Source organism: Lissotriton vulgaris, chromosome 7 (assembly GCF_964263255.1).
Source record: "Lissotriton vulgaris chromosome 7, aLisVul1.2, whole genome shotgun sequence".
Lineage (NCBI taxonomy): Eukaryota > Metazoa > Chordata > Amphibia > Caudata > Salamandridae > Lissotriton > Lissotriton vulgaris.
Window position 1 is genome coordinate 501,453,798 of NC_141695.1, and position 26,857 is coordinate 501,480,654.

At 46.4% G+C, this 26,857-nt stretch overlaps 1 protein-coding gene across 2 annotated transcripts in view; it reads left to right on the forward strand.

The window, feature by feature from the left end:
- ELAC2 (elaC ribonuclease Z 2) overlaps nucleotides 1-26,857 on the forward strand; it is a 309,189-nt gene that overhangs the window by 57,502 nt on the left and 224,830 nt on the right. For both annotated transcript variants that reach the window (XM_086930589.1, XM_086930588.1), the window contains exons 5-6: nucleotides 22,097-22,154; nucleotides 24,692-24,760. In XM_086930589.1, the coding sequence (XP_086786715.1) occupies nucleotides 22,097-22,154; nucleotides 24,692-24,760 (127 nt within the window). The remainder of the gene's footprint in view (nucleotides 1-22,096; nucleotides 22,155-24,691; nucleotides 24,761-26,857) is intronic.

Genomic DNA, 26,857 nt, shown 5'->3' on the forward strand with positions numbered 1-26,857 from the left:
GAAGTGTCGTAATATCAGATACCACTGGATATTGAGGTATCACTATCTTAACCTCATCGCTGCTGCACTTATTCCCCTCCGGTGCTGAGGGATAATAGCAATGGGTGTGGTCATGACGGAACGGTTCCATGAATAGAACACAAAAGAGCAACCCTGCCCCAAGATATTGTGGTCCCGGAGAGGATCCAACCAGTATTAAAGGGGTGATTTATCTAGGAGCCAGCACTGCACATAACAAGAGGCAAATCAATCCAGATATACTCAGAGAAGATATTTTTTTTATATATATATTATTTATTTATTTTCTTTGGTTTTATGTATCGAAAGGTACAGAAGTTGATTACATTGTTTGAATCCACATTATATTTATAACATCAAAAACACATGATGGGGGGGAGGATAAAAAAGAAAGGAGTAGTCCTATAGCATAGCCTACCCAGTAACATACCACACTGCATTCATGCTCTCAAGCTCACTCATTCCATTTCAATCAATCTAGTGTTCTTTCATTCACTCATATAGTCCTGGTGCTTGCAACATGAAGATGTTAAGTTTGTTGCATAGGTCAGAATGTTATTCCAGGGGGCAGACGACATATAAAGAAGTCCTGATGAATATGGGTCAGTATGCCGTTTTCCTGGAAACGCAAGCCGACGCGCGTTTCGGTGGTTGGCCAGTGGGGCCGCACCTTCGTCAGGGCTAGGGGTTGTTAACTGGGAGGGGGACAGGCATAGGATCTGGAAATAAAAACAGTGTCTTAGATCTTTGTTCAAAATACAGATTCAAATCATACAAATATACATTTTCTGCTTATTTAATACATTTCGATAACATTGTTAATATCTTCTTTATTTTTTATGTTTTTAGCCGAACATTGTTTCATAGTTGGATAGCTGTATAAGTAACTTCTTGTGACTGTGCAGCATTAGACTACCTATTAACACTCCCTGGAGAAGACTTCCCGTTCGGTGAGGTCTGCTAAAGGCAACTAGATAACCTTGTCTTGGCGAACCATTGGGTAAATTTCATAACATGTCTCATATTCAGACTGATTAAACTTCCCTCATACACACACACATTCATTCTAGAGCGCATTGACTGAATTTCCATAATTGGAACTAAAATACATTTAATTTTATCTATTGTTATGGCGGTCAAGGAGTTCAATTTTGAAGGCCCAGTGTGACATCAATTTGCTAACCCTGTCCAATGTCTATTGTAGTTTAATCTATTTAGACAACATTGTTTTCAACCTAGTGTTGTACTTGCATAATGTATGTCAGAACATAGGGATTACTGGCATGATTCGTGTTGTGAGTAAGGAATTTCACACTTTACAAGGATGGACTGACTACAAGAAAGAAGGAAACACGATCTATCAAAACATCGCACGCTATTCTTCAACATTACAAAGTGTAGCTAGCAAGAGGGAAATGATTGTGCGATATATTACCTATATTGGAATCCTAGTATTTAGTGAACAGATAATAGTAGCCAGGTGATCCATGGACAGAGGGGATGACACTTTCTGATTCCACTTGCGCGGGATATGGCAATCCTGTAATCACAATAAAGTGCAATAAATAAATTACTGAATTGCTGATGTTGGTTAGGGCACTACTTCTGCATTTAAAGCAAGGGGGCGCGAAGGGGTCTCTACTAAATTCGGTTCGACCCTCCGTTTTTACCTTTGGATGGAATCTTAAGTACGGGCTCCATTATCTTATTTTGGGTGTGGTCAGAATCGAACTCTGGTCCCGTGGCCCTGTACTGCAGAAAAATAATACCGCGCAGTTAATGGCTTACCTGGAGAGATTTCAGGCTGCTCTCCGGAAATGATTTGTGGCTTTTAGGATTCCATAGGCCGTGTTCGTTACTATCGGCAGGGATTCCTAACAGGTAAAAGGAAAGCTAGTTATAATCATGATTTCACTAGCAGCGCCATGTATCCTAGATGTCGAGGAGTTTGAGCTAGGGTTCCGCTGCCCAGATCTGTGGAAAACACTCGTCGTGTAACTAGCTGCTTACCGGGCAGGATTTCAGACTGCTCTCCCGAAGCGATGTGCAGCAATTACGGTTCCATGAGCCGTGATCGTTACTATCGGCAGGGGTTCCTAACGTAAGACAGGAAAGCCAGTTATATACATGGTTTTACTAGCCACGGGAGCTACCTCTAAGGACTAAAGCTTAGACATATCGGGGTATACTCTTACCTTTAAGTTCTTGTAGTTCGTCCTTCAGTGGGATTCCGTCGGCTCAAACCGGCCGACCAACCGCAACGGGAGACAGGTACCTCACCTTTTCTGAGCCTGTTCACATTTAAATAGGCAGTCAGCCGCACGCCCAATGATAGGGATCAGCTGTACTGGGGCTGTAAACATAGATGACAGACCCATATTCTACAATGGACGGGCGGTGGCCATCTTAGAGAGGTGAATCCTTGTTTCTTGAACAGAAATGAGTTTATTTCAGTTCACTATCTGGTGAAGTCATATTTTAGAATAAATAGTCATAATAGTTGCATGACATTTCTTAAAAGGGCAACAAACTATGCCATAGTTATATTTTCTCCTGTGGGAAGTTTGCGTAACATGACGGTCCCAAAGGTTTTATGTGTAATTATTGGTACAAATGCCCAGGGTAGAAAAGATGGGCAAAAATCGGGACAGCATGGAGTCCAATCATATATAGGGTGTACGATTGGGCCTCATCAAAAACAGAGAGAGCCAGCATTTTATGTTAGTCCACTCTGTGTCCACCAACGTGGTATTGTAAATGAGTCCAATATATGATTTCTACCAATTAATAAGATTTTTTCCCCCTATTTATTTTGGAATTCACAAATCCTGTCACTCAAAGTCGCTTTACAAGAATGCCTGATGCCAAGGGCATTCTTCGTTCAAGCCTTTGGTTACAGCGTTCAAGAAAAAGATCCAAAAGACCTCTCGTTTTTTCCGGAGGCCCACAGGATCACTTCCTGGTCCGGCCTTTATTTTCTCCAGAATGAACCAGCGTAGTTCCAGTTCATTATGTTCTTTTTCAAGCCAATGTGCTACAATGGGGGCTGCGATTTTTCTTGTTTCTGATGTTTGACTTGTGTTCCCCTATTCGCACTCGACATTCTCTGCCTGTTTCCCCAACATAGGGGAGGTTGCATGGACACAGTATCAGGTATATGATGTTGCTGGTACGGCAGTTGGTCATGGTGGCATTACGCCGCACGGACACCGTGCGAGTGTTGGTACTGACATTTTCACCAAAAATGGCTTGTGGGCAAACATGGCATGTCCCACATTTGTGGTTGCCATATATGGGTTCCAATCCAGTTATGGTAGTTTGGGTGTTTTCAGATATTTCCGGCAGCTTGCCTCTTACCAGGTGATTCTTCAGATTAGGGTTCTTTCTGAAGGCAAATATGGGTCTGCTCAAGTGGGTCCTGTCTTTCTCCAAGTTCAAGATATGCCAACTCGAATTGATGGCTTGTCGAATTTTGTGATTCATTTCCGAGTGGCGAGTGATGCATATAAGTTGATTTGTCTTCTCAGTGTTTTTTGATGTAAACATCACCTCTCTATTTATGTACCTTGCCCGTTTGAAAGAGTCTTTAATCAATCTAGCTGGGTACCCTCGAAAGAGTAGTTTTTCCTTCAGGATGTCAGCTTGGGTCAGAAAGTCACGCATATCAGAACAGTTCCTTCTGATACGGAGGAATTGGCTATATGGGATACTATCCCTCTGGCTCCGCGGGTGAAAGCTGGCGTACTGGAGCAGGGTGTTCCGTGCCGTAGGTTTAGTGTATAGAGATACCTTGATAGTGTTCTCGTGATGTTCAATCCAGATATCCAAAAACTCAATTTTAGATTTGCTGATATGGCTGGTAAATTTCAAATTGGCATCCGCCGCATTGAGCCATTCGATGAGTTGTTCTTACGCCCCCTTCCAGATGAAAAAGATATTGTCAATGAATCGTTTCCAATTCTTGACGTTCTCGTAGAAGGGGGCCATTTCATTGAAGATGTTAGTTCTCTCAAATTCTCCCATGTACGGGCATGCTATACTGGGTGCACAGCTCGCTCCCATGCTAACTCCAGTAGCTTGTCTGTACATGGTTTGGTCGAATTCAAAGTAATTCTCAAAGAGCACTATCTTGAGACATTGCAGGATAAATTCGCCATTGGTGATATCATTACTTCTGGATAATATGGTTTCGATCTCATACGCACCCTTTTGGGGGATGTTGGAATACAAAGATTCCACATCTAGGGTGACCATTATCTCGGAGCTCTCAATGAATGGGGTACCTTCCACCTGTTGGATAAAATGCCCCGTGTCTCGGACATACGACTTAAGGTCCATGACCATCGGGTTTAGAAATCTATCAATATATTTCGACAATGGCTCGGTGGCAGAGCCAATTGTCGAAACGATAGGTCGCATGGGTGGGTCAATACTGCTTTTATGCGTCTTAGGCACTCCATATATAATTGGCATTTTGGTGTTGCTGGGGGTGAGAAATTCAGCTTCTGCCTCGCAGATATAATTTTGGTTGACTGCTCTCTGAACCATGGTCAATATATGCCTTTTCACGGCATTTTCAGGGTTCCGTGTGATCCGTATGTAATGACCTGAGGAGGATAGTAATTCAGCCATCCTCCTTTTGTAATCTGAGGTGTCAAATAAGGCGATGCCGCCCCCTTTATCACAAGGTTTAATTGTGATATTTTTGTTTTGTTGGAGCTCCTTGAGAGCCTTGTTCTCTTGCGTTGGCAGATTCGCCTTTGGTATGGGTACATGTTGTGTCATTTTGTTCACTTTTTTCATGACTGTCTTCTCGAAGATGCTTACCTCGGGGCCCACCATTTCCAACGAGGGAGTGAATGAGGAGGGGGGTTTACATCCAGATTTGTTGTCCTCATTATTTGCGGGAGGGGCCTCCAGAAAGAATTTTTGGAGGCGAACCTTCCTAAAGAATAGTTGCAGATCCTTGTTCAGTTCAAACTTATTAAAGTTTGCTGATGGTACGAATGATAGACCCCTCGTTAAGAGTTGGGTGGCCATGGGGTCTATGGTCTCCCCAGACAGGTTGAACACAGGGAGCCCCCTTATGTTCGCCAGTACTGCTGATGACGGGTCTGCACATACATCTGTGGTTGCCCGCGACCCTGATGGAAGTTCCTCATTTGAGGGGTCCTCGAGGGGGGACGGGTGTTGCCCCGGCGATTTCCTAAAAAACGATTCTGTTGACGATTACGATCGTAACTTCCATTTCTGTTTCCCCGGTTGGGGTTATGTCCTTGATCGTAACTGGGGTCATACTCTTCGGGGGTATCCCCGTCGTAGTCAGTGGTCTCTGAGAAGGTGGTAATCTTTCTCTGGCCCCATCTGGGTGCCTGCCCACGTGGTGTGATTTCCTCCTGGTGAGTGTAAAAATTTGTACCCAAGTAGGGATATGCCCTTTCTTGGGAAAACAACCGAATATCTTTACGCAGTTTTTCAGTCTTTCTTTTAAGTAAATATTCGGAAAAGGACTCTAATTCAAATTGGATCTCTTCCAGTTTCTTTTTGCCTTCATCTACTGCATCTCCCTCTTTCAGTTTGTCCTCCAATTCACGAATTTCTTTATTAAGTATATCAATCACTGCACGGGCTGTTTCCACAATGAGCATCATCCAGTCCCTGGAGCAACGGTTGGAAATGAGGGCCCATCGCTCCAGGAACTGTCTGATCTCAATAAACATCCCTGGGATTTTACGGACTCTAAGCCCAATAGGGATGGTGCCAGCTCTTAAGTAATAGAGCATGAATTTGGCGTGCAGTTCTGTTCTTTTCGATTTTTTTCGTAGATTAAGTAGTTTGTTCCAATCTCCATTGAGCCCTTTAGGTATGGAGAAGCCTTGGTTTCCCTCAACGGGAAGCCCAAGCATTTTGGCAAAATCCTCATCGGACAAGCCGAAAGTTTTTATAGTATCCATCTTAGAAGTGGCTTTGGTCAGGGTTTATTTAAATTCTGTAATTCTTTCTTTAGGAAATAAAAGAAGCCGCCTAAGGAGGTAAGATTAGGTCAATAGCACTCCACAACACAACACGTTCCCAGCTCAGATTTACACTTATTACTCACACCAATTATCTCACATCACACAAAGCCCCATGGTTCACCTAGACAACACAACCAGAACACCCCCACAGCGCAGGGCTGTGAGACAAATAATGAAAGAAGGGGGTTCCCCAGTGGGTTTTAATGATGTGGGCAGGCAGTGGGGGGAAAAGAAACTATGAATAGAACACAAAAGAGCAACCCTGCCCCAAGATATTGTGGTACCGGAGAGGATCCAACCAGTATTAAAGGGGTGATTTATCTAGGAGCCAGCTCTGCACATAACAAGAGACAAATCAATCCAGATATACTCAGAGAAGATATATTTCTTTTATTTATATATTATTTATTTATTTTCTTTGGTTTTATGTATCAAAAGGTACAAAAGTTGATTACATTGTTTGAATCCACATTATATTTATAACATCAAAAACACATGATGGGGGGTGGGGGGGGATAAAAAAGAAAGGAGTAGTCCTATAGCATAGCCTACCCAGTAACATACCACACTGCATTCATGCTCTCAAACTCACTCATTCCATTTCAATCAATCTAGTGTTCTTTCATTCACTCATATAGTCCTGGTGCTTGCAACATGAAGATGTTAAGTTTGTTGCATAGGTCAGAATGTTATTCCAGGGGGCAGACGACATATAAAGAAGTCCTGATGAATATGGGTCAGTATGCCGTTTTCCTGGAAACGCAAGCCGAAGCGTGTTTCGGTGGTTGGCCGGTGGGGCCGCACCTTCGTCAGGGCTAGGGGTTGTTAACTGGGAGGGGGACAGGCATAAGATCTGGAAATAAAAACAGTGTCTTAGATCTTTGTTCAAAATACAGATTCAAATCATACAAATATACATTTTCTGCTTATTTAATACAGTTCGATAACATTGTTAATATCTTCTTTATTTTTTATGTTTTTAGCCGAACATTGTTTCATAGTTGGATAGCTGTATAAGTAACTTCTTGTGACTGTGCAGCACTAGACTACCTATTAACACTCCCTGGAGAAGACTTCCCTTTCGGTGAGGTCTGCTAAAGGCAACTAGATAACCTTGTCTTGGCGAACCATTGGGTACATTTCATAACATGTCTCATATTCAGACTGATTAAACTTCCCTCATACACACACACATTAATTCTAGAGCGCATTGACTGAATTTCCATAGTTGGAACTAAAATGCATTTCATTTTATCTATTGTTATGGCGGTCAAGGAGTTCAATTTTGAAGGCCCAGTGTGACATCAATTTGCTAACCCTGTCCAATGTCTATGGTAGTTTAATCTATTAGACAACATTGTTTTCAACCTAGTGTTGTACTTACATAATGTATGTCAGAACATAGGGATTACTGGCATGATTCGTGTTGTGAGTAAGGAATTTCACACTTTACAAGGATGGACTACAAGAAAGAAGGAAACACGATAGATCAAAACATCGCACGCTATTCTTCAACATTGCAAGGTGTAGCTAGCAAGAGGGAAATGATCGTGCGATATATTACCTATATTGGAATCCTAGTATTTAGTGAACAGATAATAGTAGCCAGGTGATCCATGGACAGAGGGGATGACACTTTCTGATTCCACTTGCGCGGGATATGGCAATCCTGTAATCACAATAAAGTGCAATAAATAAATTACTGAATTGCTGATGTTGGTTAGGGCACTACTTCTGCATTTAAAGCAAGGGGGCGCGAAGGGGTCTCTACTAAATTCGGTTCGACCCTCCGTTTTTACCTTTGGATGGAATCTTAAGTACGGGCTCCATTATCTTATTTTGGGTGTGGTCAGAATCAAACTCTGGTCCCGTGGCCCTGTACTTCAGAAAAATTATACCGCGCAGTTAATGGCTTACCTGGGGAGATTTCAGGCTGCTCTCCGGAAATGATTTGTGGCTTTTAGGATTCCATAGGCCGTGTTTGTTACTATCTGCAGGGATTCCTAACATGTAAAAGGAAAGCTAGTTATAATCATGATTTCACTAGCAGCGCCATTTATCCTAGATGTCGAGGAGTTTGAGCTAGGGTTCCGCTGCCCAGATCTGTGGAAAACACCCGTCGTGTAACTAGCTGCTTACCGGGCAGGATTTCAGACTGCTCTCCCGAAGCGATGTGCAGCAATTACGGTTCCATGAGCCGTGATCGTTACTACCGGCTGAGGTTCCTAACGTAAGACAGGAAACCTAGTTATATCAGCACAGCTCCACTGTGCCTCATGATGGAACCGTTCCGTCATGAGCATTGAAGGGGTTATTAACCTCCCTCAAATCAATAATAAATCGATTAAATCCTAGTGTCAGTGTCTTTCTTCAAAATTGGTAGTATAGGACTGTTACACACATTGTATGGAACTTCTTCAACAACCCCTACTTTAATCAGATCCTGCACTATCTGTGTAAGCGCCTCCTCCCCCTCCTGTGAGATTCGATACTGAGGCAGGCGTGGCAACACAGCTCCCTCCTTTACACTAATGTGTACCGGGGGGATAATCATCTGTCCCACATCAGTATCCGAAGTAGCCCACAGAGCCAATGCAGTATCTTCTGCAATCGTACACACCCTCTCCATTGTCGGATAGTTGTCATTCAAAATAACACGAGAATCGTATCGTAGCCTGGAAATGCTTGAGCCTATCCAGGCCCACAATGTTATCAGGCGTGTTTGGGGAGAGCAAGAATGGACATGGTGCAGCAAACTTATCTACATGAAGTGCAAGATGTTGTGATAGTGGGCTAAGGGAAGGCGTTCCATCGAACCCTATAGAAGTGATTGTTAGGCCAGACAGGGGAGCCCTCGGAACTAATTCTTTAGACAAAGCGCTACGAGTAGCTCCTGTATCAACCAGGAACCGATCAGTAGAACCCAAAATATGTGCTTCAATATAAGGACCCCTCTGATCTACTGGCACTTCGACTGATTCCTTACCCCATCCAACGCAATCCTATGCATACTGTGAATCGTGCTGTTCAGGAGGTGCATACTCAGACATTTGATATTGATTCCGTCGATCATAAACATTAGACCCATCTTGCGGTCGCATACCAGAATCAAACCTAGCACGATCATTCGTGTTGCCCCTAGGGCCTGAAGAACCTCCCCTACTCTTCATCGGTCCCTTCCCACGCTCTTGCCGCTGTGCGCACAACAATGGACACTTGTTCGCCCAATGGCCTCTCTGCCTACAATACGCATATTGATCCCGGGCCAAATCAGTTCGGCCCGAAGAAGAACCAGTAAAATTCCGACCACCCCTTTCATTACCTCTACGAGGCGGTCCATACACTTGTGCTAACATAACCTTCGTTTTTAAATCTTTAGATTTCTTTTCATCTAATTCCTGACGCTCATAATACTGAGCCATCGTCAGGAGGGATGCCGGTGACAGTCGTCCCAGAGCTTTCCCTCGCTTTCAATCGAGCTGCTACTCCTGGCAATAAATTCGAAACATACTTATCAACAAAAAGATGTCGTTCCGTGTCGTCCGTAAGCGACTGGCCGCTAAAATCGTGAAAAGTTTCCTCAAATCGTGTAAAGAAATCTGAAACCGATTCATCTACCTTTTTGTTTACAGGACGCTAACATAGTCCAATCAATCTTTTTAGGGGGAATAATCGTTTTTAATTTAGTCAGAATGGCAGCAGGAAGATCTAAAATCACTTGGGGCGGCTTTTGCGCAGGATTCCTGCCTCTATCCTCAAGATCCGCCCATCTCACTTTAAAAGTTTGGAGATCATCCACTTTGCGCACAGATCTCCACATATCTGGGGGTAATATAAGCCGGAAAAATAAATCAATATCAGCCAGGGTCATAGTACAGGAATTTAGAGCACACTCAACTTCCTCGTAAAAGGCCGCAGGATTCTTTCGGGGATCAGGTAATGCATCTTTTAATGCCATAACATCTGCTCTGTTCCAAGGAGTATAAACCCAATTATAAATACAATACCCTTTAGCATCAGCTGACCCTCTATCTGAACTAGTACCCGCTCCTTTAGGAGGAACGTACAAAGGCGCTGCCTCCCGCATTGGTTTAGCATGCACTGCACCGATCTTATCTGAATAAAAGATGGATGACTGCTTCCCGTTGCCACTCTGATTCGTTTCCTCCTCATTCGCTTTCCTTTTCTGCGCTTCATCCCGTAGCTGAAACATCTCATCCCGCAACGCAAACAGCAGTCGAACCGCATCAGGCACCTGAGAAGGAAGAAGAGAACCTTTACGCATATCTTTAGAATCAGCTACCACATCATCAGGTTCAAGCAATCAGAATATTTCCGAAATGCCGTCACTACTTCATTAGAAAGAAACTCAGTAAAGTATAATTTCTCCCTATCCTGCCATACTTCAAGATCTTTCAATAACTCTGCAAGAGAAATGGTATCCTTGTTAACCCGATAGGCAACCTTTCGAAGTTCAGCCATACGATCGGTCGATAACATGGAATGCCGTATCCTCCTTCTGTGCGGGCGGTCCAGAATCCTGATCTCCTCCTCTCGGAGCAGACGGGCCAGCGTACGGGGGCGGAGTACGATCTAATAACAAAAAATCATCATCATATTTAATAAGACAGGATAAAGAAGCTGTCGAACAGCATACTGTCCAGATACTTGCAACCGACGTTCTTTTTCCTGTTTCTCTTCTAATTCCTTTGCGTCGTGCTTTTTCGACTCTTGCGTTCTCTCACGCTCACTCTTTCGTTGCTCCTTCTCAATCAGTACCTGCTTACGTTTCTCACGCTCTCGTACCTCTTTCGCCCACATACGTATACACTCAAACATATCTTGCCTCACTCGCTGCTTGCACATACACTGCTCTACCTACTCAATTTTCCGCAAATCAAACGATCCATACAGAGGCCATCGTAACTGAGGATCCTTCTTGGTATATTTCCTCCATAACGTGCTGTACATTATGGGGGAAAGACCAAACTTCACATACATATCCCTATTCGGCGTCCCTTCCGGGGGAGCCGGCTGTGATTCTTCAAGTATTAACCGGTCACTTCCAAACAGCAGCACCACTTACGGAGTGCGCTAAAAACAGGCATGTAAGTAATAGTGCAGAATATGCAATATTATAAGTAAAATGGCACTTAAAACGTTGCGCCGCTCAAATCCAAAAGTCAGGAGAAATATCTCCACATTGCCTGCCTATATGTGTTGCAACGATTCAGAAAAGGATGTGAGTCCCTTGCTCATTGCACCATAAGGATTCAAGCAAGCCGGACCGACGAAGGCTGAAATGCCAGAAACCGGTCCCCGGAAGCTTGCTTCCTTCCCAGTATAAGAATTGGCTTGGTAGTTTGGTTTGCCCTGTTCCCATCAAGCACTGGGACAGGAACAGACTAATTTGCATGTAGCCAGGTTCTGAGCTGGGATGGTGCAGTGAGCTAAAAAACGTTGATGGATCAAGCCCTGATCTTTGGACTGGGTAAGAGTGGTCTGCTTAATTCAGACACTCTGTTCATCACCACCCCCTTTTCTGAATCATTTTGTCCACCATAAGCGTGGAAGGGTATACTCAGATGTGAGTCCCTTGCTCATTGCACCATCAGGATTCAAGCAAGCCGGGCCGACGACGGCTGAAATGCCAGAAACCGGTCCCCGGAAGCTTGTTTCCTTCCCAGTATAAGAATTGGCTTGGTAGTTTGGTTTGCCCTGTTCCCATCAAGCACTGGGACAGGAACAGACTAATTTGCATGTAGCCAGGTTCTGAGCTGGGATGGTGCAGTGAGCTAAAAAGCGGTGATGGATCAAGCCCTGATCTTTGGACTGGGTAAGAGTGGTCTGCTTAATTCAGACACTCTGTTCATCACCACCCCCTTTTCTGAATCATTTTGTCCACCATAAGCGTGGAAGGGTATACTCAGATGTGAGTCCCTTGCTCATTGCACCATCAGGATTCAAGCAAGCCGGGCCGACGACGGCTGAAATGCCAGAAACCGGTCCCCGGAAGCTTGTTTCCTTCCCAGTATAAGAATTGGCTTGGTAGTTTGGTTTGCCCTGTTCCCATCAAGCACTGGGACAGGAACAGACTAATTTGCATGTAGCCAGGTTCTGAGCTGGGATGGTGCAGTGAGCTAAAAAACGGTGATGGATCAGGCCCTGATCTTTGGACTGGGTAAGAGTGGTCTGCTTAATTCAGACACTCTGTTCATCACCACCCCCTTTTCTGAATCATTATATGTGTTGCAAAGCATATATGTGCAAATTCAATCCAAACAATATGACTAGTCACCTCAAACAAACAAACAAATTAGTCACGGCAAGCGTATCCTAAAACTGCCTTGCCAATCAAGACCACCAAAGGCTCCCGGCAAGTACCGTACAACGATTCTTACCAATCAAGAGCGTCCAGATTCCAACTGCCAAGTTCCAAATTCGCCCAAACGGCCACTATGCGGTAAACCGACAGAAGAGGTCTCAGTCGATGACCGGCGCCACCCAGATGGTCAGATCGGAAGGGAAGGAAAAATACCTCTGGATGCCAGGACTAAAAGGCGCCGCTGGCAGTGATCACGTCCCCGGCAAGGTTCCAATCCTTCGTCACGACCAATCCTTCGAGCATCCGAGTCGCCGATGAGCCCCATGTGACGGGCGCCAGTTGATGAATACAGGCCTCAGCAGGGCCTGCGAATGCAAAGGGTTCACCCTTCTGTGCACGGAGTCCTCAGACTACACACAGAAATTGGCACAGAAACTGGAAATACAAAAACATAGTTTAATAAACCTTTAAAGGTGGTACTACAGCCCATACTACACTCTACAGCATTGTACAAAGTAGCACAAAGAACTCAGACATGCGGTCCCCTTTTATACACAAAGAAAGGGCTCATAAGTAGGCGGTTACAGCTCAAAACATGATTTACGACCATATATGGACATTTCTTGAACATGATCGATACATGGGTGGAGTTAAGGGTTCTTGAGACCCGCCGAAATACACATTCCAATCTACGCTAATTAGAGACAGATGTGACTCCTACTGAGCATGCGCTAGACGCACAAAGAACTATTTATAGCCTGTTGCTGGGCAAACTCCAGGGATGACAATCAGTGAGGTAGGACTCGCCTTGTGGCGAGCACATGGCAATGTATAGTACACAAGATGGACGCCAGAAAACAAAATGGAGCCTGGCCGTATTTTAAGAACGGGCGGGAAAACTAGAACAAAGACACGATAGCATGTCTTCAGTAAATGCTTAATACTATCGCTGTTTTATTTACAACAATATCCGCCAGAAGTTAAGTACTCCACTTGGTTTCCTTCAGGTCTTTTACTGAGCGCGTGCGTACTAGTGATCGTATCGTTGTGTTTCTGTGAGACACTCTGCCCCACTGGCCGATCCACACTATTGCGAGCAAGAAAACATTTGTGAATGTACATACCTTTGCTCTGTCCTGAAGAGGCCTAGAACAAGGAGGCCGAAACGCGTCTATCGCATCATAAGGAGTCTGCTGGATAAGACACCCTAAGGGACAAAATTTGATTGAAGATCATTGTTCCAAATAATCAGAAATACTGGATATATTACTCTGTGAACCAGTCTTTTTCTTGGGCGGTCTACCTACTGGAGGATCTAATGTTGCATATTTTATAAATAACCCTACTGCATCGCCAGCTTCTATTGTAATCCATGAATAGAATGTGTCACCGGTATAAATAGGGCCAGCTCTGACCACTAATGTGATTTCACCCCTGGTTAATGGGAATCACAATGCTGTCAAATGGCCAGTCTGGGCAGGTCACATGCTTTCAGGTAGATCAGGTTTATATTTCTACCTTCCTTGCACTTCTGGCTGTTGTTTATGAGGACCCTGAATTGGTTACAACAAATCATTTCTATTAAGTGGTCAAGCCACCTCCGTTGTATAGGGCACGCCTTCCCTAGCATTGAGGAGGTTATCAAATACCTCGGGTTGTAACCCCAACTTATGTTTGGGGTTTCAGGTCCTCGAGGGTCTTACCCCACTTTGGACGCCATATCATGTACAACACCCACCCACCCCTCCAGTTATTGGAGTCACTCAACAGATTCTCTTCAGTCCCACACTGTGACCATTTAGGAAAATATAGAAACCTGCAGGTGTCTCTCACTCTTCCCCTACTGAGTTGTGATCAAATAGGTGAGGAAGCTAGGAACCAGCCAAGCCTTCAGAACATCTCTCATCTGAAGGTGGTAGACACAAAGCCCTGCCCCCTACAACTTAATCAATATGTGCAAACCATTAATCATTACACTAAATGATTAGTCAGTAAATGATTGTTTATTACTCCCTTTTCGCCTACAAATCATGAGAGCTAGTATGACTGTGAATTTTACAAGCAACTGAGTAATCATTACCATTTTTAGGGCAAAGGTTATATGAGCACCAATCATTTTTGATAACCTATTCCTGTCCTATTAGTCTTTAACCTACCTAAATTATTTCTAGCCTTTTAGCATCATGTTTGTATTAGCTTATCATATGTTAAGAAGTGTAAAGCCTCCCCGCATACCTTATTGTGCCATCCGGTCATATGTTGGAATTCTGTATTTCAGTTTTCCTCCAGCAATTGATCTGTATCTAACCCCACCGCTAAACTGGCATCTTGTATAACTTTCTGATGTATGATGTTCTAAGAAACGAGTAGGGGTCAGCTCAAGCTTGGTTTCTGTTTTTTTTTCAAAGTATATACAGAAGCTTACTGCTTCATTTCTTCCTGCAAAACTGACTGCCCATGGTCCTCTCCTTGTAGCCATATTTCAGCTACGCTGCTCTTGTGAACAAAGCCTGCATAAGAGAATGTGAATTTCTTTCCCTGCCTTGGGTATATTGAAGGAATATGTGCTGTTAACCACACTCTGTTTAGCTGCATTATTCAAGCAAGTTCGATTACTTCCTAGGCCCAGCACTTAGCACCTTGCACTCTGGCATTTTAAATGCACGGACCACGGCCATGCCAGCATACGATCGGTTCTTAGTTATGTGTAATGTTTAATATATGGATTCACTTTAGAAGCCTTGCTTCACGCATCAAATTATGCTGCCATGACCCACAAGAACTTTGCAGCCGTCCACCTGAATAGAACCAAATCAAGGTCATCTGTTAGTGGAGCCCATGTAGCCTTTGGGAACCAGTGCACAGTTAGTGAAAGGGAAGGGAGGCATACACACTCTCAAATAGATACTTGATTTTGTTTAAATCCTACAAATTCCTATTTTATTAAATCTCAACAAATTATTATTTTAGCTGACCTACTTTTCGGGTGGTTCATAAATATAGTCATTAATATAGTGCACATTTTGACAATCGTATGGCCCTGCAGCAGTGACACATTCTGGTTACCTTTCAACCTTGCTTTGAAGATCCTATCACAACCCTTAGAGCGATTTTATTTTAAACTGACATCAGTGCTGTGTCTGTGGCTCTCTTACTGTTTTCACTAGTTATTTATTATCAGCGAGTTCTCGTGTATGTGGAGTGCGGTAAGAGATCATACCATATTAACTTGTTGCCTTGTGGTTTATTTGGATACTGTCCAGCACCGTGTGGGAATTTTGTAATTGGAATTGAAAAATATTTGTGACTGGACATGAAGTTTCGGAGTGGATACTTTACCAAGTGTTTGAGTTCCAAACCCATCACCTCCTCTTGAAGTGGCATAAACTGTTGCTTCTCGACCCATCCCTCCATGGAGAATCAAGGATATAGAGAGAGCAATTTGGTTAGCCGAAGTGGAGTAGTACCTGATGTCCCCAAACGACAGTGATACACGAAAACATGCACAAAAGACATTGCCATTAATCGCTAGCTGGACCTGAAAGAGACTCGTTAGTGATAGATTCCTTACCTCAGAATATCCCCAGGCGTCAGACTGGATCCGGAAACTTTTGCATAGCAATACCCCTGCGTGTCAGTAGGCTTCGTCCGCGGCTCCGCGTCCGGCGTCGTTAGCGCCAGAATGACGTCGCTGGAGTACTTAGATGCCGCCCTCGCGCGCTGACATCAGTTCTTCTTTTTTTCGCACCAGCTAGCGCAGATCCGGAGAAGCTCTACCCCTTACTCACTTTTTAACTAAACTTTTTCGATCTTTTGATCTGTTTTTTTCTCGAGTCGTTCGACTCCTACGTTGCCAGTAGGGATGCCTCGGTTCAAACCCTGCTCCAAGTGTAACCGAATGATGTCAGTTACCGACACCCATCACCGGTGTCTTCAGTGTTTAGGCTTCGACCACGACGACCGAACCTGCTCCGACTAAAGGGCCCTGACGTCTAAGGCTAGGCGGGAGCGGTCCCGCAAGCGACTTGAGGTCCGGCAGTCGGCCCGCACCGTTCAAGGTCCTGGTCCCATAGGAGGTCGAGGGACTGGTCGCGGGGTCGGAACCCCCGTAGCTCCGAGAGTCGGCATCGGTCTTCGGGATCAAGATCCTCAGGTAAGAGGCATGAGATGTCGGAAAGGCGTCATCGCTCTTCCGACCCACCCCGACGCTCTCGCGACGCGGCCGGGGGTTCGGGTGACCCCACCCACGCGGCTCCGACGGAGTCGCGGGCGCCTCGTCCTGCCCCCCACCTTGCGGTCCCTGGGCACAATGCAACGCCTGAGGAGGTCGAGAGGTACCGTACCTCCCTCCTCAGCCGGGCTCCGTGGCGCCTTGGGGCCCAACGGTCCCGGCTGGGGGGCCTAGCGGGTCGGGTGCTTCGGCTCCGACGCCGCCGGGTGCTCCGGCCCCGACGCTGCTGGCGACTTTGGTCCTGGCGCCGCAGGCCCCCACTGGATCCGCTTCCGGATCCGGGTCGTCGCCGGTCGACCTCACAACCTCACCGTCGCGGCCCCTAAAGTGTCACCCCCGGCGCCGCCTACGACGACGCCGTCCCCGATCCTGCCCTCGATTCGGTTCCGGTGCCAGAGCGGCGCCGGCGCCGCTCTCGACGTCGTATGGAGATGTTTCTTTCCACCAACTGGCCCCATCCTTTGAGCCTGAATTTCAGGTGATGGGTGACGAGGGAGATTGGGAGGGGTCTGGGGACCCTCTGGCACAGGAGTGCCAGTCTCAGCAGGACTGAACATGTGAGCTTGGGGATGCCAGTGGACTGGACACTTCGCAAGACACTGGTTTTGTCTCCCCTACAACCGTGGCTACGGAGGAGGGGGCTGCCTACAGTGTAGTGTTGACGCAGGCGGCCAAGGCCTTGAACCTGGAGCTCCCCGTCGCGGCCGTGAAGACTAACCTCCTCACTGAGGTCCTTAAGCCGCAGGCAAGCTCGGCTGAGCCTCTGCTGCCGCTTAATGATGCCTTGTGTGACGTTATTTTGGGCACTTGGTCCAGGCCCGCTACAGGTCCACCTGTGGATAGGAACGTGGCCAGACGCTACCGCCCGGCTCCGGGCGACCCTTGCTTCTTGTCCACCCACCCCACCCCCGAGAGCCTGGTTATCCAGGCCTCTACTTCCCAGACCGCATTCCTGACGGCTCCGCCCGATCAGGAATCCAAGAGGTACGAACAATTCGGTATTTAGGTGTTCTCGTCCCTGAGTTTGGGACTGCGGTCAGTCAATAGCGCATGCCTCTTGGGCCGCTACACCTACACTCTGTGGGACACCGTCGCGGACGTGCTGCCACAATGTCCGGAGGAGGCCCGGACTAAACTCGCACAAGCCCTTGCGGAGGGTCGAGATGCGGCATGCTATTCCATCCGGTGTGGGCTGGATACCACGGACTCACTGGGCTGAGCGATGGCAACGACGGTGGCAGTTCGACGCACGCCTGATTGAGTACCGCCATCTATTCGGTTGATGTCCAGGCCACCCTTCTGGACATGCCGTTTGATGGTCGTCGCCTCTTTGGCGGCAAGGCAGACCATGCGCTTGAGCGCTTTAACGACTCCAGGGCTACAGCCAAGTCCTTGGGCCTCTCGGCCCCACGCCAGCAAATGGGTGCCTTTTGCTCCTTTCGTGGCCAAGGAAGGGGCGCTCCCACACGTGCTGCCAGCCACGCGCCGCAGACTAATACACAGCGCGGTGGCTGCCGTGGAAACTGCCGTGGTGGCGGTCGTGGACAACGGCGAGGCCAGTCCACACCTTCCCCTGCAGCATCCGCCTCAAAACCCTCCTAGTCCATGCTTTCAGGCCCATGTGACGCCAGTGGGGGGTAAGGTTCGCCATCACCACTTCGACTGGCGCACTGTCATGTCGGACATGAGGGTGCTGCAAATCGTCCGGAGGGGCTACTCCCTCCCCTTCGAGACGACTCCTCCAGCCATGCCACCGCAGTACCACTGTGTGTCGGGGGATCATTTGCAACTTCTGCAAGAGGAAGTTGCGGCCCTCTTGGCCAAGGGGGCCATCGAGTGCGTTCTTGGGCCAGAAGTAGGGTGTGGTTGTTACTCCCACTACTTTCTGGTACCCAAGAAGGGTAAAGGGGGCCTGCGCCCTATCTTGGACCTACGAACGTCAACGGCTTCCTCAGGAAGGAGAAGTTCAAAATGCTGACATTGGCTCAGGTCTTAGCTGCCCTGGACCCAGGAGACTGGATGGTAGCGTTGGACTTGCAGGACGCTTATTTCCACATCCCTGTCCTGCCGGCGCTACCTGCGGTTCATGGTAGGCCACAAACCCTTTCAGTGTACTATGCTCCTATTCGGCCTTACCAGCGCCCCACAGGTGTTCGCGAAAGTGATGGCGGTAGTCACAGCTCGTATGCGCAGGTTAGGGGTTTCAGTCTTTCCCTACCTCGACGACTGGTTGTTGAAGGCGGGCTCGCCCCAGACAGTCGTCAGCCACCTCCAGACAACGGCGGACCTCCTGCACCAGCTGGGGTTTTCCATCACTGTGCCGAAGTCACACCTTTGCCCCTCTCAGAAGCTCCTCTTCATCGGAGCGGTCCTCGACTCGGCGTAGTTTCGGGTTTATCCTCCTGAACAGCGGGTCTGGGATATTCAGGCTCTGATTCCACTCTTTCAGTCTTTCTCCCGGGTCTCGGTCAGGTTGACGCTGCGGCTTCTGGGGCTGATGGCATCCTGCATCCTTCTGCTGCATCATGCCAGGAGGCGGATGCGGGCTCTGCTGTGGGTCCTGAAGTTTCAGTGGGCCCAGCATCAGGGCAACCTGTCCAACCATGTCATGATCTCGGATGGCACTGCGAGACAACTGCAGTGGTGGCTCACGGACCGCAATTGGGTCAGCGGAAGATCCCTCTCCCTTCCCCAGCCGGAGCACGTAGTTGTGACGGACATGTCCCTCCAGGGCTGGGGAGGCCACATGGGAGAGGCGGAGATCAGAGGCTTCTGGTCTACGGAGGAGTCCCGAGGCTTCTGGTCTCCGGCGGAGTCCCAGCTCCATATCAACCTTCTGGAGCTGCGGGCAATTCGTCTAGCACTGAAGGCATTCCTCCCCTCTGTCCAGGGGAGTGTAGTGCAGGTGTTCACGGACAACACCACCGCCATGTGGTACTGCAACAAACAGGGCGGGGTGGGGTCGTGGACCCTCTGCCAGGAGGCTCTGCGCGTCTGGCAGTGGCTGCCACATCAGGGCGTGACCCTGGTGGTTCAACACCTGGCAGGTTCTCTGAACGCCAGGGCGGACGAGCTCAGCCGAAGGTGCATGATGGATCACGAATGACGTCTGAACTCGGACGTGGCACAAGGCCTCTTTCTGCAGTGGGGAGAGCCTTGGTTAGATCTATTCGCCACCGAAGAGCACGCGCAATGTCATCAGTTCTGCGCGTTGGAATTTCCAAGGCGGCACTCGCTCGGACGCTTTTCGTCGCGTGTGGAGTTGCGGTCTGTTGTACGCCTTTCCGCCTTTCCGCCTTTACCACTTCTGCCCAGAGTGCTGAAGAAAATCAAGCGCGACCGGGTCCAAGTCATCCTTGTGGCTACGGACTGGGTGCGAGCTACTCAGCATCCCGAGCTACTGGTATCCCGAGCTACTCAGCATGTCAGTCGATCCCTCGATGCGTCTGCCTCTTCAGGAGGACCAGGACCTTCTGTTGCAGCAGCAGGGGACGGTCCTCCACCCGAACCTGTCCAGTCTCCAGCTCCATGCTTGGAGATTGAGCGGCGACAGTTGAGGCCATTTGACTTGCCTCCTGAAGTCTGGAATGTCATTCTGGCAGCCAGGCCTCCCTCCACAAAGTCGGTGTACGCCTGCAGGTGGAACAGATTTGTAGCATGGTGCACAGCAAAGGCTGTGCATCCTCTCAATGCCCCTCTTTCTGAGGTTCTCATCTTCCTTCTTTCTTTTGCCCAGCAGGGCTCTGCTCTGGGCACTATTAAGGGCTACCTTTCTGCCCTTTCAGCCTTCTTAAGGCTACCTGATCAGCCTTCTTTGTTCAAGTCCTCCATTGTAAACAGATTCTTAAAGGGCATCACTCATATGTTCCCTCCTGCTTTTTTCGTGATGCCCCAGTGGGACTTGAACCTGGGTCTAACTTACTTGATGTGTGCTCCCTTTGAGCCGCTTCATAACAGTCCTCTACGTCGTCTTACACTTAAGACTGCTTTCCTGGTTGCCATCACCTCTGCCAGGAGAGTGAGTGAGCTCCAGGCTCTTTCCTCTAAACCTCCTTTCCTTTCTGTCCATCCGGACAAGGTTGTGTTATGTACAAAACCCTCTTTCCTGCCCAAGGTAGTCGCAGCCTTCCACATCGGGCAGTCCATCACATTGCCCACCTTCTTTCCGCCTCCGCATCCCTCGAAAGAGGAAGAGAGGCTCCACCGTCTGGACCCAAAACGTGCGCTCCTCTTATTATCTGGATCGCACACGCCAGTTCCGGGTGGATGACCAACTCTTTGTTGGTTACGTGGGCGCTAAGAAAGGACGGGTGGTGCACAAGCGGACCATCTCTCGGTGGATTGTGTTGTCCATCCAAGCGTGTTACTCTTTGGCTAAGAAGGAACCTCCTGTTGGGCTGAGGGCCCACTCCACTCGGGCCACGGCGACTACTACTGCCCTGGGCCGAGGAGTCCCCTTGCAGGACATTTGTCAGGCAGCTACGTGGGCCTCGCTGCACACGTTCACACGACACTACTGCCTGGACAGCCAAGTCCGGAGGGATGGCTTCTTTGGCTGTTCCGTCCTCCAGGACTTTCTGGTGTGATTATTAGTTCGCAAACCCACCATCGGGGTTGGTATTGCTGGGGTATCTATCCTAAGGTAAAGAATCTATCACTAACGTGTGTCTTTCAGATGCACAAGTTACTACTTGTGTAACAATATATCTGTAAGAGACATTAGTTAGTGATCGATTCCTTCCCGACCCACCCATCCTCCCCGTTCTGCGAACCGATGTCTTGGGTTAAGGTCATCCCCTTTCAGAGCCCTAGTTTCATGGCATCAGTGTTGTTTCTATCATGGCTCCGCGTATCTGGCGCGGAAAAGCTGTGTATAAGAACTGACATTCGCGCGCGAGTGCGGCGTCTAAGTACTCCAGCGACGTCATTCCGGCGCTAACGACGCCGACGACGGATGTGGAGCTGCGGACATCGCCCACCGACGCGCAGGGGTATTGCTACGCAAAAGTTTCCGGATCCAGTCTGACGCCTGGGGATATTCTAAGGTAAGGAATCTATCACTAACTAATGTCTCTTACAGATGTATTGTTACATAAGTAGTAACTTGTGCTTCAGGACCCAATAAAAATTCTTTACAAGTTATGCAAACAAAGAAGATCTATATTGCCTCAACAGTGATTACGTTATGCAAGTCTCATTTTCATGTTGTACAGCCACCTCTTTAGAGGCAACTTACAGATTTTTCTTCATAGCTGTTACTAAAGCTAGGTAACTTGAAAGGCTTCAGTAGTCTAGTTGTTTGTCAACTGGACAGATTCAGGCGCTCGACCTTCGGAGGTCAATAAAAATACCTTTTAAGTTGGCTCACAATACACCACGGGGTGATTCAATTTTTCTTGTAAACTGCCACAATATGATATATTTTGTCTGCTTGCATTTAATGGTTTGTGTGAAGTCTTAATGATCTTTATCGTTTGTTTTATGAGGGTTGTTTTCTTGTTTCAGCAAAAGTATCTGGATGCCATTAAAGTGTTTTCTGGCCCGTTGAAAGGAATCGACCTAGGTAAGAACTGTTGGCAATATATTCCATTAGCATGATGCGTTTAGTAGCCTGCGAAGGTGCAACTACTGTTCATAAGAAAGCAGTAGTGTAGAATTAGACTTGGTTCTAATTTTAATATTTTACACGGTCTCATTCGATTCATCCCACACTCCCATCCCTACACTATCAATATAGTGTTCACAGTGTGAGAGCCTCCAATCTGCCTATGACATAGTTCATATACTATCTGATAAAATTCAGTCAATACACACCTTGTGCAGCCCATCCTCCGGTGTGTGTTGTATTCTAGTCCATCATTGGATAAATAGGATATTATATCCGGGGTTTAAGTATATAAAAAAGATGCGTCCTACAGAATTGTATATGATTACATTGAGCACATTCGAAAATTAGCATACTGTGTGATCTGCAATGCTTTCAGCAATGAATGGGATGTCTCAATCCCAACTGGTAATTTGACTATTTCAAACTTAAATCTTGAAGAGCTTCTTAATTTCTAAATACGTATGAGAAGTGCCATTGAGAATATTCCCATAATCCTTTGGGTTTAGTGTACATACCTATGCACATTTAACACATACTGGTTTAATATTGTGGCAAGTAGACTTTCTGATCCCCAGTACCTTTCTCTGCAGGTGACAGCCTATCTTTATTGCAGTTTGTAGTATTTGAGCTGCATTATTCTCTGGCAGCTTTCAAATGTAAGAGAGGAGAAGGTGCGTACCATAACTTTGGAGCCCTAAATGAGTTGAAAGTGGGGTGAGGAGGCTGGCATAATAGCTATTAAACATTTAAGAAGGGCTGAGCACAGCAAATATGCAGGCATTCCTTTATATGTGCCTATTTGTACAGCACGTTTGTGGTCAAATGAAGCTGTCTCTCCGTTAAAACATTTGGTAGTTAATAGTGCATTACAGTAATATCAGGATCCTGGCATCTTTTAACCAAGCTGCAACACAGACAAACCAGTTTACATTTTGAGTAGAGGGCCAGGGTGACTCACAGTGAAAGATTGAAAACCTTTTATTTTTTAAACTCTGCTTTTATATGGTATTTCCTTGGTAGCGAATGGTGTGAACAATATATATGAGAAAGTATCTCTTCTGCACGTTTTAAGGATTTAGCAAATTGCCGCTGTGTTTTGGGACCATATAGAGATCATGGAATTCCAAGGTGACTTGTAATATCTGTTTAACCTTCAGCGGAGATTATTTTATTGCTTATTATACATGGTCACATCAGCACCCTTCACACAGACTACTTGCATCCACGGTGCCTCACTCTTTCAAATGAAAGAGATGGTATAAATAAAAGGTTTTAAGAATAAAAATATAATCTGTACTGCAACATTCAGTGAACCTAAAAATAATTACAAGCAATATTAGGATCAGTTTAATGTAAGGCAAATTTAAAAAATGCAAGGACGATAAGCCAGTTCACAATTCTTTGTGTTAAGTGCTATAATAATGCTCTGTGACCTGCCTTTCGCATTGGCTGCTGACTTTGGTGACAGGACGTTACAACTCAAATGTAGTAGTTATTTTAAAGCAGGGATTGCAGGCTCCCATGAATTATAGGAGTTAATTAAAACCCGTTAGGGATTTCAGGCCCCCCCCCCCACCTGTGTTGGGCTGTCTGAACATTTGTGTCGACAGTTGCATTCCCATTGTGTTCTAAACATGTTTAGACATGTTGCAAAGGTTTTTCTTTGAGCACTTAAGAACAAGGCCCCCAAAGATCAACCAGTGCATGCCTACATCTCTCACTTACCTTTGTTTTCATTCCCCCATCCTCACCATAATACCCTTCTATTCTTGGTTAGCCCGTTGCAATTTCCTTTGGCTGTTTTCACTGCTCATCTGCTAGCAATTAATGTTCCAAACATTGAAAATAAATATAACAATTCTCAAATGTATGCAGTTTTAAACTTCTAACTTGAACAGATAAGATGACCTTTTGAATGGTCATGTGCCTTGATTTATTTTGGCAAAACAAATGAGTTTATCCTTTATACTCATTCTTCAGAATTCCACATGACCCAATAGTGTAATAATAGAGTATTCACTTTGAGCCCAAATTGAGTCAAGGTGCAATTACATTGCACTGTTTGAAAGTTGTAAAATGTGTGGGTTCTCTCACTGCAGAAACTAGAATTGGTAAATATTTTGCCATCTCTTGTAACCATGCAATCAGTTGACCTGCCCCCATGTTTACCTGATCATGATGTATGCCTCCTGAACCTCTAAGATCCATACAGTAACTTCCCCTGAGTACACGCGTGCCCATTCACCACAATTAACAGACTTCTGCAGCGTTCCTGAAGCACATTGTAATAATTTAGCCAAGACCTGTAGAATCTTTCTGGGCCCGTTCTCTTGAGCTTGGCTAGAGTCTGTAGTTTTGTGCCTTCTAAGCAAGTTATTTGATGATCTGTTCTTCAAATAGAGTTAAATATAGGACCTAATCAAGTACTTGATGAGAGAGAAGCTAAGTGTACTAAGTGTTTTAGCTATTCAAACTTTCCTTTTTGTTGTCAGCTATACGCCCTTATACTGAGCCAGAATATACAGATGACACCATGACGGTTTATCAAGTGCCTCTATTCTGTAAGTATGTTTGATTATGCTTGAGAATGTATATCTTTGATTTTAGTTTTTTCAGTTAAAATGTGCGTACTCTAAAACTCCTTTGCCTACTCCTGATGACATATATAAGCATTTCTTAAGTATTTGGACTTGGCAATATTTGAGCTGGCATTCATGAGACCTCATTCGTAGAATTTGTGCAGTGTCCCTTAACAATTAACTTATTGAAATATACTACCATTCTCTTTAAATAGGATAGGATAGTCCGTAAATGAAGGTAGGAGTGAACATTAAGAAATCCTGCATTTGACAGGATGAAAGATTCTTACTGTGTAAGGTGGTCCGCACCACTAAGACAGTGAGATCTCTCTACTTCTCTACTTCCGGCGGCGGGACTCGAGGTTTGTGCAAGCGTGCACAAACCTCGAGTCCCGCCGCCGGAAGTAGAGAGCCCTGTTGAATCATTTTGGACAGGGAGTTATTTTAACCTTTAACTATTATCATCTCAATTGGAAGAAGAACCACCTTATTAGAGGGGTTTTGCTCTACCAAATATCTCCACATCAGGAGGATCTCGCTATTTTAAATTACCAAGTATATCCTTCACTTGAATGAATAAGAGGTTCCGGTCGGCGGGATCAGTTATTAACCTTTTTTTCATACAGCGTGATATTTTCTTGTTTGGAATCCGTCCATCTAGGAAATAAAATACTAATGTCCTATCTTGACTAGACGTCGCCATTGAGCTTTACACGCTATATCTACATATCATACTCTTGTTACCAGACAGCTAGAACCGCTCTCTAAAGAAACTAAGAAAGAAAAGTATTTTCCTTACATTATTACAACAACTTTTAAAACTTTTTGTGGCTACTCCAGAAAAAAGGCGCTGGCCGCCGAAATGCGCGTAGAGTACCAATCTGCCACTTCCAGTGTTTTTTAACTTTATATATGTTCTCATTTGCATTGTGATTCATGCCATGTGATTTATAGATTGTTGTTTTAAGTCTAGTTTGTTTAAACTACACTCTTTTAACGTACATATTAAATCTGTGAATGTGATATTGTTCTTTTTAACTCTTAATAAATTGTTTTCTTTACAAACATTTTGTAGCTTAATTCCCTTCCATTTATTAAAACTTCTTTGATTGTCTCTTATGGTTGCCTATCTACTGCTCAAAAAGCCAGGTCTTGAGGAGGTTTCTGAAGGTCAGCAAGTCTTGGGTCTGCCGTAGGTGGATGGGGAGGGTGTTCCAGGCCTTTGCGGCGAGGTGGGAGAACGATCTGCCGCCTGAGGTCGCTCTTCAGAAGCGGGGGACTGTAGCAAGGGCGAGGTCGGCGGAGCTGGCGGGTGGGAGTGTAGAAGCAGAGTCGTCTGAGGTACGTTGGTCCGGTGTTGTGGAGTGCCTTGTGTGCGTGGGTGAGGAGCTTGAAGATTATCCTAGTTGACTGGGAGCCATTGCAGGTCTCTCAGGTGGGGTGTGATGTGGCTGCGGCGAGGGATGTCGAGGATCAGGCGTGCAGAGGCGTTCTGGATGCGTTGGAGCCGTCTCCTGAGTTTGCCTAGGCTCCAGCGTGGAGGGCGTTTCCATAGTCCAACCTACTGCTGACAAGGGCCTGGGTGACTGTTCTTCTTGTTTCAGTGGGGGATCCACTTGTATATCCTACGGAGCATGCGGAGGGTGTTGAAGCAGGAGGAGGAGACGGCGTTGACCTGTTTAGTCATGGAGAGGTTGGAGTCGAGGATGACCCTTAAGTTGCGTGCATGGTCGATGGATGTTGGAGCGGTTCCCAATGCGGTCGGCCACCAGGATTCGTCCCATGCCGAAGCGTTGGATCCGAAAATGAGGACCTCCGTCTTGTCCGAGTTCAGCTTCAGTCGGCTGTTCCTCATCCATTCAGCAACGGCCTTCATTCCTTCGTGAAGGTTGGTTTTGGCAGTGTGGGGGTCCTTGGTGAGGGAAAGTATCAGCTGGGTGTCATTGGTGTAGGAGAGGATGTTGAGGTCATGCCGATGGGCGACGTTGGCGAGCGGTGCCATGTAGATGTTAAACGGAGTTTGGCTGAGGGATGAGCCCTGGGGTACGCCGCAGATGATCTCGGTGGCTTGGGAGCGGA